The sequence below is a fragment of the Protomyctophum bolini genome, assembly GCF_963924005.1.
Source record: "Protomyctophum bolini genome assembly, chromosome: 11".
NCBI classification, from domain to species: Eukaryota; Metazoa; Chordata; class Actinopteri; order Myctophiformes; family Myctophidae; genus Protomyctophum; species Protomyctophum bolini.
This window is the reverse complement of record NC_137872.1, coordinates 29,217,972-29,232,231: the sequence shown is the minus strand read 5'-3', so window position 1 is coordinate 29,232,231 and position 14,260 is coordinate 29,217,972. Positions and strand designations below refer to the sequence as shown.

Here is a 14,260-nt window from a genome sequence, read left to right as displayed (position 1 = left end):
ATGCATGTTAACTTGCAAATTATTGTAACAGTAAAGAAAAGGATATTTATTACAAAACGATTTTATTAAGGTCAACACTTCCACATTTTTATAATAAAAAAAGCACATCTGGTCTTGCATAAAATAGCCTCTCTAAAAATATACAACCAATGGACTTTACATATATACTTTTTCAATTTGGTGTATGGGCCTAAGGCACAGTGTGAAGTTTGTGAACTCCAAACACAACTGATCTAGCAGCATTTTCAAATAAACTAGCAGTTTTCTGGAATGATGGGCACAGCCCAAGTGCTTGACAAGCTAGTTCAGTGCAAAAGTAATTACAGTACAGAACAAAAATTACTTCTTTACTGGCCATTACTTCTCTATTCACACTTTAAAATATCCGTCACCTATGGAGAACCACAATCCACCTATACCCGTACCTTGTCTTGTCAGTTTTGGTTGAATTCAATTTCAGAAGAAATATTGCATAACCCTTGAATCAACTGCAAAACAATTACAAATGTGACAGTGATAATGCAATCACTGGGGTTCTGTACTTCCATGTATAACACATCCCGTTCACAGCTCCTCATGTTTGAGCTCCTCATCTGCTTTCAGTTTTAATTCGCTTAGTACAATCTTCCCATCTCTATTGCGGTCCTGGTTATCGAACATATCCTTTATAATATTGTCGGCATCCATGCCTGGCCGCAGACGACCTTTCCCTTCTTCAATCTGGGCCATGAGGAAAGCTGTGAACTGGAGAGAAAGAAATGTAAAGGACCTCAGCAACCACACAAGTCAGGGTAAAGTGATTACATATAACAAACTAGATTTGGCTAGAAATTGCGAGACTTAAGACTAGGGATGCACCAGTATAATAAAGTTGACATTTACAGATGGCAGTGAGTAGCTGATATTAAACTGTTGATACATTTTGTGCTGGCTATATTAGAGTTTTGCTTATTGCTTATCTGCGGCGTACCAAGCTGCAGATTCTGAACAGTTACTTAAGATTTATTTGTTTCACTGGCACAAAAGGGGCAAATAACACCAAAACTTAATGATCAGTATCATTGTGTCAATTTTGTTGACCAAGACTAAAAGACTAAGGTTTTTGATATTTAGTCTACTAAGACTAAACAATTTCAGATGACTAAAACTAAAATGGTGTGTCATTCAAAAGACTAATGGCCCCATCTTGGGCGAGCCTTACCCTATATCCCTAAACTTATTTGCCATATTATTTTACCATCTTGAAAAACATTTTTTAATTGTTCAACTAGCCGATCTACAGCGACTCATTGTGAGGTTGTAGATGGTTGTAATTTTTTAATTATCTTCAAAATAGGATGAAAAAAAAAGGCAAATGCATTTAAGGGTAAGGGCAAGATATAGCCCAAAGACTAAAATCTGAATTTGCTGTCAAAATCAACACTGCATTTTAAACAGCAGTATCAGTGCATCCCTACTTAAGACTGATGGCTTGTTTAACTTACCTCCTCCAGAGGCACCTCTTTGTCACCATTGATGTCCATGGCAGGGAACAAGGGATCTGGGCTTTCTCCCAGCCACACAAACATGTATCCCTCAGGCACACCCTTCTTTAAGTCCACCAATTCCAGCTCAAACAACAACACTGCACTGCTAGGCACACCTTTAGCTACAAAAGAGGAAAGAGAAGAATACATGAGAAAAGAAAAAATGACAGCTTGTGGCGAGCTAAAACCCTTGAAAAGTACTGTCATGACTCTTGCATCTTACTAAAGTTAAATTAAGGTGACCTAGACAAAGCCCAAACCACACCAAAGGGTCAGGTTGGGACAAAACCGTTTAAGGTAAAACACACCATTGCGTGTGGTGTGGTCTAACAGTTTTGTCCCAACCCGACCCTTTGGTGTGGCTTGGGCTTAAAGCTCACTAGTGGATTTATTTATGCATTCCTACAGGCACAAACAATCCAACATCTAACTGTAAACATAAACAATACTTTTCACACTTTTAGAGACAGGGAATTTCATCCTTTAATATCTAGATTAGATGTCTTTATTATCCACAAGGGAAAATTGTTTTGCTCAGGTCAATGCATACATTCAGGACAATACATACAGGACATGTATGTATTGTGTATAATGTAATATAAGCCTTACATGAGCACCGATCATTTGCAGTTTCGAACAATCTAATAATTCAACTAGGCTATTGTATCAGACAGGCCACTGACAATGTCATCAGATGAGGGAGGGGTGCTCTCTGTAAAGTGTAAACTGTTAGGGCCAAGTTTAGAATATTGAACCAACTTATGCACATTTCCCTCTTTAAGTTGTGTCTGAGAGGACGTTCGGGTGAACGTGTTGCACTGACGGATTCAGTCAGTGACAACGCTCTTATGCCAGTCACGCTGGGCAAGACCTAAGCTGGAGTGTATTTTTTGGGGAGGAAGTTGCAGGATTTTGGTGGAAGTACCGCTCAAGGAAATGACGTTGACAATTTACATTGTCCGTGAATGAAATAAGTGTTGTCATTGGTGGTTGTGACCAGGCTTTTCTCTTCGCAGACGAGTAAGGCTTCACTCAAGCTGGTAAAAAGAAAGCAAGTGGGGGTCCATATATAATGTACATTATGAGAGCAGACACGCATACTGACCTCCATCTTCACCGTGCCCCAAGTGTGGTGGAACGATCACCCGTCTCTTCTCACCCACACACATGCCGCGCAGACCTTCATCTAGACCCTGGATCACTTTGTTGGAGCCAAGTGTTGTGGCGGGAGGTAACTCATAGTGATCCCTGGGAAGGAACCAGACAAGAGTTGTTAAATGGACTCATCTCCAACCAAGGTTACATTGAAATTTAAATATTAGCACTGATTTATACCTGAAGCTATTGTACATCGTTTGGGTTCTCTTGTGTTATGAATCATACTATGCTATTTTGGAAAGTCTCTTCAAAATACACTATCAGAACTATAACTACACTATTATGCTGGAACTGCATAGCCTCGAATTGCTTTCTAAATTTTTTTTTATTTTACAGGTCATGCAGGTGTGTGACGTCACGTGTGCTGCCGTTAGATTTATTCCTACTGATGTCACTTGGCCAAGGAGCAGAAAAGGACTACATGCATTGTATGGACCAAGAGGATGCAGTGTAGCAGTGTGAGGGGCAGAGGGCACTCACGAGGAGTAGAGGAGGGTGCCATCCATCGTGGAGCAATTGTAACGGTACTGAATCAAATCATCAACATCACTAGTAATGTCGCATTCCTTAGGCTTGTGAAGGATCTCAACCGCAATAGCATCTTTGGGGTTGTGGAAATCGATTACATGGATGTCAAACACCAGCACTGCAGAGCCAGGAATGAGCTCTCCTACAACAAGGGATAAAAGAAGATTGAGTCATACTTGAGACATACTGATTAAGAATGCATTTTAAAAAGTCCCCACACATTTTCATGTTCATATTTGACTGAATATGTAACCCATGTACTATATACGTTCAATTAATGCATCCTTTGTGCAAAAACACCAAATCGCCCCAAAATATCTATGGTTCAGAGACTCACCAACGCCTTGTTCTCCATAAGCCATGTGAGGTGGCACAGTGACCTTTCTCTTCTCTCCAATACATAGCCCCTGCAGGGCTTTGTCCACCCCTGAGATCACATAGCCCTTGCCAATGTAGGTGTTGTAGGTACTGTTACGCTGGTAACTGCCAGAGGAGAAGTGGGAAGACGTCATAAATAAGACCTCAAGCTGTGCAAAACTGGAATGGAATTATGCTTCTATATTACACTTCAGAAAACGGATAACTTTTCTCTACCTAGAGTCAAAGGCAGAGCCATCCTGGAAGGTGCCATTGTAGTGGTACCGGATGTAGTCTCCGACCACGGTCTTGCGGGTACAGTTCTTCGGCACCTCCTTCACCACCACTGTAAGCTTGTCTTTAGTATTGAAGATGTCCACCATCAGCACTTCAAACACCAGCGTGGCTTGCGGAGGGATATTCGGACCTGTTGAGATAGCAATCCCTGCTCAGCAGCATGTGACCACATCTCCTTTATGTCTAACTTTATGTGTACTAACTACTAGTGACACAAATCCACTTTGCATTAAAGATGTGGTTTGAATATTGGTTTGTAGCCTACCAGATCCCTTCTCCCCATAGGCCAGGAAGGGTGGAACAATGATGACCCGTCTCTCTCCCACACACATGCCGAGCAGACCCTCATCCATGCCTTGGATGAGGTGGCCCTCGCCCACATAGGTATCATAGGTGGAATTCCTAGAGTAACTAAATTAAGCAAAATAAACACACGCACATTAATAGAAAGCATAATATTAGTATCTTGACATAATAAAAAAAAACGTAGTGACTGGTTCCAATCACTACTGAATTGGAAGATCCAGTAGCGACTGGTCAGCTGAGAAGTTCAGCCATATAAGGGCTACCACCTGCCCATTGAGGGATTTAAAAGCAAATACAAGCTTAAAACCAATGGAGTGATAAACTGGTGTGATTTGATCACTTTTTTTTTGGTACCCATGAGAAGGCAGGCAGCTGCATTCTGGACTCGCTGCAGAGTGCAAACGCCTGGATGAGGATTGGTCAATGTCAGACTATAATCAAGCTTTGAGGTATGGATCACTATTTTCAATTGTATAAATGGGAGGTGTAGCTTGACAAGTAACCTTAGTTTTTTTTTTTTATGAGACTTATACAATACTGTACAGTATAGAGACGGGGGACATGCAGCAGCTGAGTCACATGGTTTTGTAACCGAGACGGTATCTCACCTGGTGTCAAAGACTGATCCATTCAACAGAGTACCATTATAGTGGTAACGGATGTAGTCTGTTGCAGCAGCAGTGCGTTTACAGCTCTCCGATTTACTGATGGTGCGGATCTGGATCTTGTCCTCTGCATTCCAGATGTCCAGCAGGAGAACGTCAAACACCAGCACCGCATCAGGAGGGATAATGCCACCTATCAGACACAAATAAACACCCTGTTCACTCATCTGTGTGGTGATTGATGCCTTCATCATATCGGACCTATATTCTATGCAAAGTAAATATTCACACATCCACTTTGTTCAGTTGCGTTGGACAGTGAAGCAATCATGAAAAAAAGGTATTTCACGAACAAAAAAAATCCTGCACATTGCTCTTGCTCAGCAGAATCTTTTTTTGAGGGGTGCCAGCCCCTCCTATGCCCATCTTTGAGGGTTTGTGTGAACACAAACATTGGCTGATCACCCCATAGCGATGATTTTATTGGCTGAGCAAAGTACATATTGAGGATAAAAGTGAGGGCAGAAAAAGACGCCATAAGTGATTGGCCCGGAATGACACTTGTGATGATTTGATTGGCTGAGCACAGAATGTGATGTATGATGATAAGAGTGCACCTCACTTCACACGAGTGTGATTTTTCCCCCCAAATTGTCAATTTGAATAATAATAACCGTCACTCATGTCACCATGACTCATGGATCTAAATATTGGCATAAAAGACACATGAACTGACAGATACCTCCCTATATGGGCATAAAAGGAAGGAAGGAAAGGACTGCAGCCCATCAGTGGTGTGATGTAGGTCTCTAGATGTGAGAGCCACATAGCGGCCTGATCTCTAGTCATTATTTCTTAAAGATGTATACACATGTTGAGTCTCTCGTACCTCCTGTTCCTATGGTTCCATAGGCAAGGTGTGGTGGCACGGTAATCTTCCTGCGCTCATTAACACACATGCCCTGAAGCCCCCGGTCCATTCCTGTGATGAGTCTGCCCAACCCCACCTGGCTGATGAAGGCAGTACCACGGTCATGGCTGCAGGGGAACAGAGGTGAAAAGTTTTAAAAGTAGAACAATAACGATTAAAAAAAAGTCTACTATAAAGTATAGTCATGTGTTCGATGCCGTGTTAAATGCAAAATAAATCATGCATTGGCGAGTCGACAATAACGCTTACTAGTAGCAACATTTAAAGAAAAATGTTTGCGCCATGGCCAGGCCTACGCGCATCAGTGTGGCCTTCATTGCCCGTTAGTTACATATGACACGTCTGCAACAGTCACGGACTCACGGTAGCTCCATAGCGGACAAGTTTAACTCAGCAGGGTTCATTCAAGGTTAGCGGTCCTTTTGAGCAGGAATGCAAAACCTTTTGGTTCCAATTTCAACAATCTAAATTATTTGTTAGCAGTTTAAAACAATGGTATTCTCTCAGTGTGGTTGCAATCAGCCCAGTAGGCTATACATTCATCACGACATAACGTACCTGGAATCAAACTTTTTCCCATCTGAATGGAAAGTACCGTTAAAGTGATACCGGATAAAATCCTCGTTTTGCACCTCTCTAGGACAAGCTCTTGGGATACTATACCGATCGATAACGACATCCACCAACGCACCGGGGTCGCACTTCACATCAACTACAGTAGTGTAGAGCAAAATCAGGCACAATGCTAGTGCCATTGTAGTATACCGTCGTGTTAAGCCGATGTAGTTGCGTGCAGAAAATTGAGAAAAAGAGCACTCCTCTGCCAGTACGTAGTAGCTCAGCTGTAACTCGAGGAAGAAACGCTGATTTCCCGTGGCCGCGGGACGTGTCTTTTCAAGCAGAGGGGGAGGAGTGCCCCCTCATGACCCCTCCTTTTAAATTCTGTAAACGTGTAATGCCAGGTCCCATGAAGGAGGACATTTTCATCATGCGGCATGCCTGAATAATCCATCCAACCTGATTTTGATTTGTTGATTCATTTACTGATTAATTGGAAGGACTTGTATGTAGATTTTCCTGAGCCAGCGGGGACATGATGTTCCAGCCAATATATTATGTGAAAGGAAAGATGTGCACAGTGCACATCTGTCTGCCTCAGTACCTCCCCAAACAAACTCACTTCGTGTAGTTTCAGGGTCCTAAAATAGCCTATCAAAGATCTTAAAACAGCGACCCATAACTAGTCTTCGCAGTTGAGAGATGCCTTTTTAGTGTGATACCAAAATGTTGTTTAATTGTTGTCTTCCTGAAATTCCCTGGGATATCTCATCAAATTGTTGCGTGTCTCAGCATGCCAGTTTTGTTTGGAATGTTATGTAGGGTAGGCCTCCTATATTGTATACTAGCCTTTTGTTTAGCCTACTGCTGCTGCATATAAGGACTGAAAATACATGGTCTGACCTGGATGACCTCTGACAAACCATGTGTAAAAAGTTGAGTCCAGTCAACCAGGAATTCAAAGTGACTTAATTCCTTTAATTAAACCCACGGTAGTTAAAATGTATATTATAATATTTCTAATCTAGTCTTAAACTTTTGGTCATTTTATCGTCTACTCAGGCTTATGTGAACACCCCAGACAGTTTTTAAGTTGCTTGATTCAATATTTAGATATTCATTTTAGTTGCCCCTTCCTATACAAACCCATTATAACGTCAAACTCCAATTTTAACCACGATAGATTCATCGACATTATCAGTCAACAAAAAAAAGGTCGGGTGTTTTCGATGAATCTATCATGGTTAAAATGGAGTTTAAAGTTATAATTCCCTTGTATAGGAAGGGGGCGGGGCAGCTAAAATGAATATAAAAAATATAAATACTGAATGGAGCAACTTAAAAACTGTCTGTGGTGTTCACATAAGCCTGAGTAGACGATAAAATGACCAATTTTTTTTTTAAAGTGAAATATCCCTTTAACTATAAAAATAAGTCACACTCATAGACTGTAGTCACACTATGTGTCTATATGTAGTATGTAATGTATGCACTAAATATGCATGTTGGTTGTTTGTTTATTTGCGTAGCATGTTTGAACAGATGTTAGTTTGGTGTTTACGGTATCCTGTTACTTTGTAGCATTTAATTGTTTTTTGTTTACACTCTATATACATGACCGATGCCCAGTTGCTTAGATGATCCAATTAAGGCCTGCTAGGTTTCTACTCTCTGAATAAGATCGTCTATTTGCTTAAATATTAAATAAATAAATCCAGATCGGTTGGGCATTATGACCCAGGGAAAATCTAGGCCTGGTGGAACTCGTTTCCTCCTGTAGATTCTCTCTGCTGAAGACCCGAAAATCCCAGCCTGCTCTATCCCCACCTACCAACACCGGCCCAGTGGTTTCGTAGCACAGGCTACGTGCAGTCTGACATGCCCAATCACTTCTAAAAGACGATTGAAATCCAACCTGTGTGGATACATCTGCGAGGGAATCATGTTCCTGAGAAGTAGAGAGACTTGGCCTTTTAATTTTATTTGTGTAGCCTTTGTGATCGTCCCAGTTCTGGTCGAAGCTCAGTATGAAAAGTATAGTTTTACAAGTTTCCCAAAGAACGACATCATGCCACTAGATGCTGCCTATGGACATGCGCTGGAGCAGTACGCGTTGCAGAACTGGGGGGAAACCATCAAGTACTTGGAGTTGTGTTTGCGACTTCATCGGCTGCTGAAGGATAGCGAGACGTTCTGCAGTCACAACTGCAGCTCTGTGAGCAGCAGGGACTGGGACAAAGTGGATAATGGCTCTCTATTCAACGACACCAGCCTCCGCATCATGCGACACTTCTTGATGCGGGCATCTTGTCTTAAGAAATGCAAAGCAAACTTGCCCGTATTTAAAATAACGTACCCACGGAGGGATGTACTGGAAGCTTTCGACAACAGAACGCCATATCGGTACATACAATATGCTCATTATCAGGTGAGGAGGTCACAATCTGTTGTCAGGGGTTTGATCATGATCAAAAGGGGTTGGGGACTGCCCCGTTAAGAAAGTTACGCGTGTGCCATTGGCTGTGTGTGTGTGTGTGTGTGTGTGTGTGTGTGTGTGTGTGTGTGTGTGTGTTGTGTTGAAAGACCTTTACACTGCCCTGAGCTCAGACAACCAGTCGACAACCACCCACAGTCAGACACAGCTGAGGTCTTGTAGGTGGATATAAAATATAAAATAATATATAATATGTTTATGGTCTAAGAACGGCGGCTCGATGCTGATTTGTACATCTTAATAGTAATTGCTTTACTAGGCCTATACTGTATCGGCTAATCACTAAACAATTAAGTAACTAAGCAGCTAGCTATAATAATAACTGAATTAGTATAGGCCGCCCACAGTATGTTCGTGGGTCAGATTTACTGGGATTGACTTCTCGAGAGGAACGTGACTGAGATGAATAGCCTAGCAGTAGCTAGGGTAGGCTATTTTCACTAGTCTACTCTCCCGTGAGTCCCTCCTGTCGACAAACCTGCAACTGAACTGAGCAGTTGAGAATGTGCCACGTCCCTCCAAAGGCACCCCGTTAAACAATCCCCATGCAGCTGGTACAATCACCTTATTCTTCTCAGTCAGAAACAGGAGTGATGTAGGCTACTACCTGCTTTCAGCTTTCTCATAGCTTATAATAAAGTCAAAGTTCTGCTTAGGCCTATACTTACTGGTCTGATCACCTAACCTAAACATTATTGTCATTTAGAACAGTGGGACAATCTTGTCATATTACTGCTATTTGTTGTTATGTTCATTCAATTACTAACAAAATACACATGATCTGGTCTCTCAACAGTGTTTTGCATTTGTGAATCATTGATGGAGCTGGGGGCATAATAAGGTCACATATCATCATCATCATCATAGTAGGGGTGCACTGTAGATGTGAAAAGCCATTTAGTCCGGCAGCCGACAGGCTTCTTTTGTTTAAAGTGGGAAATTTGGTATATAGTCATTTTTATTGGACTAAAATATTGTCTATATACTGTAGGCTACATACATTCGTGAATCCACTTGCTGACCGTCTGTCACTATTGGGCTATTTTTTTATAATGAAAACTAGGGGGTTTTCATGATTCTGAATCCATTCCCGATCATTAGTTTTGCACAAAATACAATACTTTGGCTAAAAGCAGCCATAGCCACTTGCCCAAATGTGCCCAAAATGTGCTGACCTCATCACATTTGTCATGACGTCTATAGCCGTTTTTAGCCCAAAGTGAATTTTGTGCAAAACTAATGCTTGGAATGGATTCAGAATCATGACATTTTGACATGTCACATACTACTTAAAGGAAAGTTTGACATTTTTTCCTGCCACAGGATGTTAATGGTAGGGTCACAAGAACCCCCAATATAGTGACAGCTGGTCAGCAAGTAGATTCAATGTATTATAGACAATATTTTAGTAGAATAAAAAAGACTATATACCAAATTTCCCACCCGTCCACCTCGGCTGCCGGACTAATTTGCTTCCCTGATTGATTCCCTGTTAATCCTGATAATCAAGTATATTAGTATATTATCACTACAATCTCACACCAGAGTGTTGTCATTAGTAGTGGCAATGATGTAATTTATTTATTTACATTTCTACTTCAGCTTAACAACCTAGAAAAGGCTGTTTCAGCAGCCCACACTTTCCTGCAGAAGAACCCAGATGATCCCTACTTAACCAAGAACATGAACTACTACAAGACCCTGTTGGACGTGGAAAAACACCTCATTGACATTGAAGAACGCTCCTATGAGGTTTGTGCTTTTATTATTATTGTCCTCCAAAATACCTTTTGCATGCTGGACTGCTTTAAAAATGTAACCAATGGTGGCGTTGCACCCAATCCAACACACATACCCGGTCTGTTATTCAGAATGTGTTCCTGAAGGCTGTGAAGCTGTACAACAATGGGGACTTCAGCAGCAGTGCTCGAAACATGGAGCAGGCAACCGTAGAGTTCTTAAAAGCATACGATGTCTGCTTAGCAAGCTGTGAGGGCTCATACGAGATTGTAGAGTTCAAAGACTTTTACCCAACATTGGCAGGTAAGAACATAAGAAGAATGAAACAAGAGCAGTTTGAATACAAAAAAAATATGTTTTTAAAACGTCTTTCTTATTGTCTCCTCCTTGCTCCCTTCAGATCTGTACACTGACGTGCTAAAATGCAAGGTGAAATGTGAGGCGGACCTCACTCCCAATGTTGGTGGATTCTTTGTGGAGAAGTTTGTTGCCACCATGTACCACTACCTCCAATTCGCCTATTACAAATGTAGGGGCCAGTGAAAATGACTATAAACCAGAGAATGGGATATTGTACCTAACGTAACAAGCCTCTTTTCTATTGCTCTGCAGTGAACGAGGCAAAGAGCGCTGCTCCCTGTGCAGCCAGTTACATGCTGTTTGACCCTAGTGACAAGGTGATGCAGCAGAATATAGCATACTACCACTTCTACAAAGAGCAGTGGGGACTGGAAGACAGCCACTTCCTGCCACGGCCGGTGAGGAAAAATAAATTTCCTTGATATTTTTCGGAAACATATACTCTATACATTATGCAGGCATAATATAAAGGCATGGGTTTCCAGTTCAAATCTTTCCCCCCATGGATCTCCATATACTGTATGAGCATGATGTGACTCTGGACTTGACATCACACAACAGAAGTCAGAAACCATTGCATATCGATGTCAATTTGGGTGTATAATCGGACCACCTGCAGCATGTTCATATTTGGGCACAATATTGTCACCTGCCTGCCACAACTTGAACTTTATAGTAGATCACTATTAATGGAGGGAGGGGGGGTGGGGTTACAGTGGTCAGCAGAAAGCAAAGCTCTCACCCAGCAGGGTGACACACCAAACCAGTGCAGGGAAATCTATTGCATAAACTGGTATGCCTACTATGAGCGGCAAAAAACTACTTTCTGTCCTTGACGGCCCATATATCCAAACAGAAAAGTCCATCTGATTGCAATAAATGACTTTGCCACTCGCTCACTTTGTGCATGCTCTATTGGCGATTTGGCGTGAACGTTAACACAATTTAAGGGTGGCAATTAGAGGCCTGTATAATAGTCCTATAAAGATGTTTTCATCCTTTGGTTATGCTTTGCCTTGTGCTGCGTTTGTAGCATGCCAACTTTGCATGTAATTGAGTAAAGCCACAAGGCTCAGTCCTTTGCCCTCTGAAACGGGAAGTCGGTTTTGCAGAAAATACTTACTTTACAGGCGCCTAACTGAAAGGTAAAAAAGGAAACCATAAAACAAACACAAACAGCGCACAAACACATTGTTTTGCAGGATGTCATGAAATGGCAGCTTTCTTCTTCTGCTGTTTGGGTCAGCTGAAGGTTGTCACATTTGTTTTTCAGGAGGCTTTGAGGTACTTTAACCAGACAAACAAACAGAGGGCGATGTTAGAGTTTGCACAAAACTATCTACAAACAGATGACGAGGTAAGTTCAGTATGGTAAGTCAAAGGGATATCCCTTTGGCTTAGTGGTTAAGATGTTGGCTTTCCATGCGGGAGACCCGGGTTTAATTTTCGGGTTCGATTCCCGGGTGTTAAATTGGTGCCCTGGCCCGCATAGGATTAGGAGGTTAAAAGGAGGGTGATTGTAGCAGAGTGGCTCACAGCCTCAGCCTGATGGCCTCAAAAGTCTAATATCTCCCCGGAGTCATAGGGATATGCCCATGGATCTCCTGTGTAAAGTAAGTAAGTAGCCTTGCCGAGCCATGAGGCTCATAGGGCAGGAGCCTATCTCCTGTTTCTGTAGCGTGAGGCAGCTTGATGTACAAGTACACCCCCTGGACATGACGCTAGTATGTCGCAGGGACTTACCCCCAATCCAACCCTTGATGCTGAGTGTCAAGCAGGGAGGCATTGGGTCCCATTTTTAGAGTCTTTGGTATGACCCGGCCAGGGATTGAACCCAGTCTCAGGGCGGACACTCTAACCACAAGGCCACTGAGCTGGTCTCCTGTGTGGGAAGTACTAATTAGCTGTCTTACCCAACACCAAGGTCTAAATTTCTTCTTCATGGGAAAGAAGTCACTTTAAAAATGAAAATGTTAGTCAACTTCATGAAACAGTTCTGTGGTTAGTCATTCCTTGACTATGGGTATGGAGGGAACTCCTGAGTAGGGACTACTGATGATGACGTGACTACTATAGTGTGTGTAAAGGCCAACAAGGAAAACGTTGAGTAGAGAAAAGTATATGAAGATGGGGGAGGGAAGGTAGTACTGTGTTTTCCACCAGTTGAGTGTGGTATGTGGCTGGGAAGTGTTGGCCACTAGGCCCGGGCCACATGCATTTAACTTGGGTTAGCCCCTCCCAGTTCACTGCACTGACTAGACCTGAGAGTGGGGAGGAGGCACATAACAAAATGGTGTGAATTACAGGGTGCTGAAGTGAAGATAGAAGATTTGACAAAGAATCTCCAGATGTATCCAATGGAAGAAAGGAATGTTTGCCCGGCCATATCTCAATTGTGACACTTTGTGTTTTGTTTTTAGCTTTAAAAGCCGTTATTCTTTTGGCAAGAATATATTGGTCTTTAGGTATGCACCAGACAGATGTGAGAGGCCAATGACTGATGGTTTTTTTGTCCATCAGGATGAAGTAAGACCAGAGGAGGTCAGCACCAGTCCTTCAGAACCACCTGATGCTGAGTTTGAGGGGATAGGAGACTACGAGGAGTCCTTCACTGCCGACTGGTGGCAGGAACCAAAAACCAAGTGGGACATTGGACAGTCTGACTGATGTCTACCGCTCTCATCCAGCTGTCTCCTGAAGGCCTATTCATAGTCTGGATTTTCGGTGGTGAGGTGACCACCGCTCCAGTGGTGAGCTGACCACCGGAGCTGAAATAACGTTGAGCGGTGGTGAGTAAAAACAGAGAGAAGGGCTTGAGCGGTGGCGGTGGTTTGCTCTTCACCACGGCTCGTGACGTCATGTTGTAGTTCGGTGGTCACCCCACCATCGTAAATCCAGACTATGTATGAGCCTTGACTCATGTGAAAACATAACAAATCATGTGTCCAAGCTACAGAAACAGACTGTGCATTCACAATAACCGTAGAGCAAAAAACGCATTTGTGCACTATTGGCACAAATCAAATGCATGTGTTGATCAACACAAACCTTTGGGACTATCAACTAGGTAAAACCATTATTTAAACCGTAGTTGGATATACCTCTTTGTGCATAGTTCGGTGACATTTTATTTAATTAAAGATAAATGCCTTGGTGCCTTGATACTAGGAAGACGAAGAATGTTGAATGATATTGTGCAGTTACTAAGTTGTGTGGAGAAATCAATTGACCAAATGTTTCAACTTCAGTTGATGAATAAAGTTATTTTAGTACAAGCTTGCCCATGACTCTTAAAACGGTCAACAAGGTAGCGAGGAAATGTGCACAGCGTCAATACCAACCACAGTTCAAGGACACAATACACATTTTATATCCTCAACCATCATTCCTGTAAAATATG

The 14,260-nt window shown here is 42.2% G+C and overlaps 2 protein-coding genes across 2 annotated transcripts; one reads left to right on the top strand and one right to left on the bottom strand.

Moving 5' to 3' along the window:
• Positions 1-45: 45 nt before the first annotated feature.
• Positions 46-6,593, bottom strand: LOC308323622 (peptidyl-prolyl cis-trans isomerase FKBP10-like). Its single transcript, XM_080775379.1, has 10 exons — positions 6,267-6,593; positions 5,667-5,815; positions 4,781-4,970; positions 4,132-4,277; positions 3,807-3,996; positions 3,550-3,695; positions 3,165-3,354; positions 2,632-2,774; positions 1,485-1,648; positions 46-744 (listed from the first exon to the last, which is right to left on the bottom strand). Exons 1-10 carry the CDS (start codon positions 6,461-6,463, stop codon positions 565-567), a joined length of 1,695 nt encoding a protein of 564 aa, XP_080631505.1. The 5' UTR covers positions 6,464-6,593; the 3' UTR covers positions 46-564.
• A 1,478-nt stretch (positions 6,594-8,071) lies between these two features.
• Positions 8,072-14,140, top strand: p3h4 (prolyl 3-hydroxylase family member 4 (inactive)). The gene is made up of 7 exons (XM_080774911.1): positions 8,072-8,694; positions 10,363-10,512; positions 10,632-10,803; positions 10,901-11,029; positions 11,113-11,258; positions 12,134-12,217; positions 13,381-14,140. The coding sequence occupies exons 1-7, from the start codon at positions 8,209-8,211 to the stop codon at positions 13,525-13,527; spliced, it is 1,314 nt and encodes a 437-aa protein (XP_080631037.1). The 5' UTR covers positions 8,072-8,208; the 3' UTR covers positions 13,528-14,140.
• The last annotated feature ends 120 nt before the right edge of the window (positions 14,141-14,260 follow it).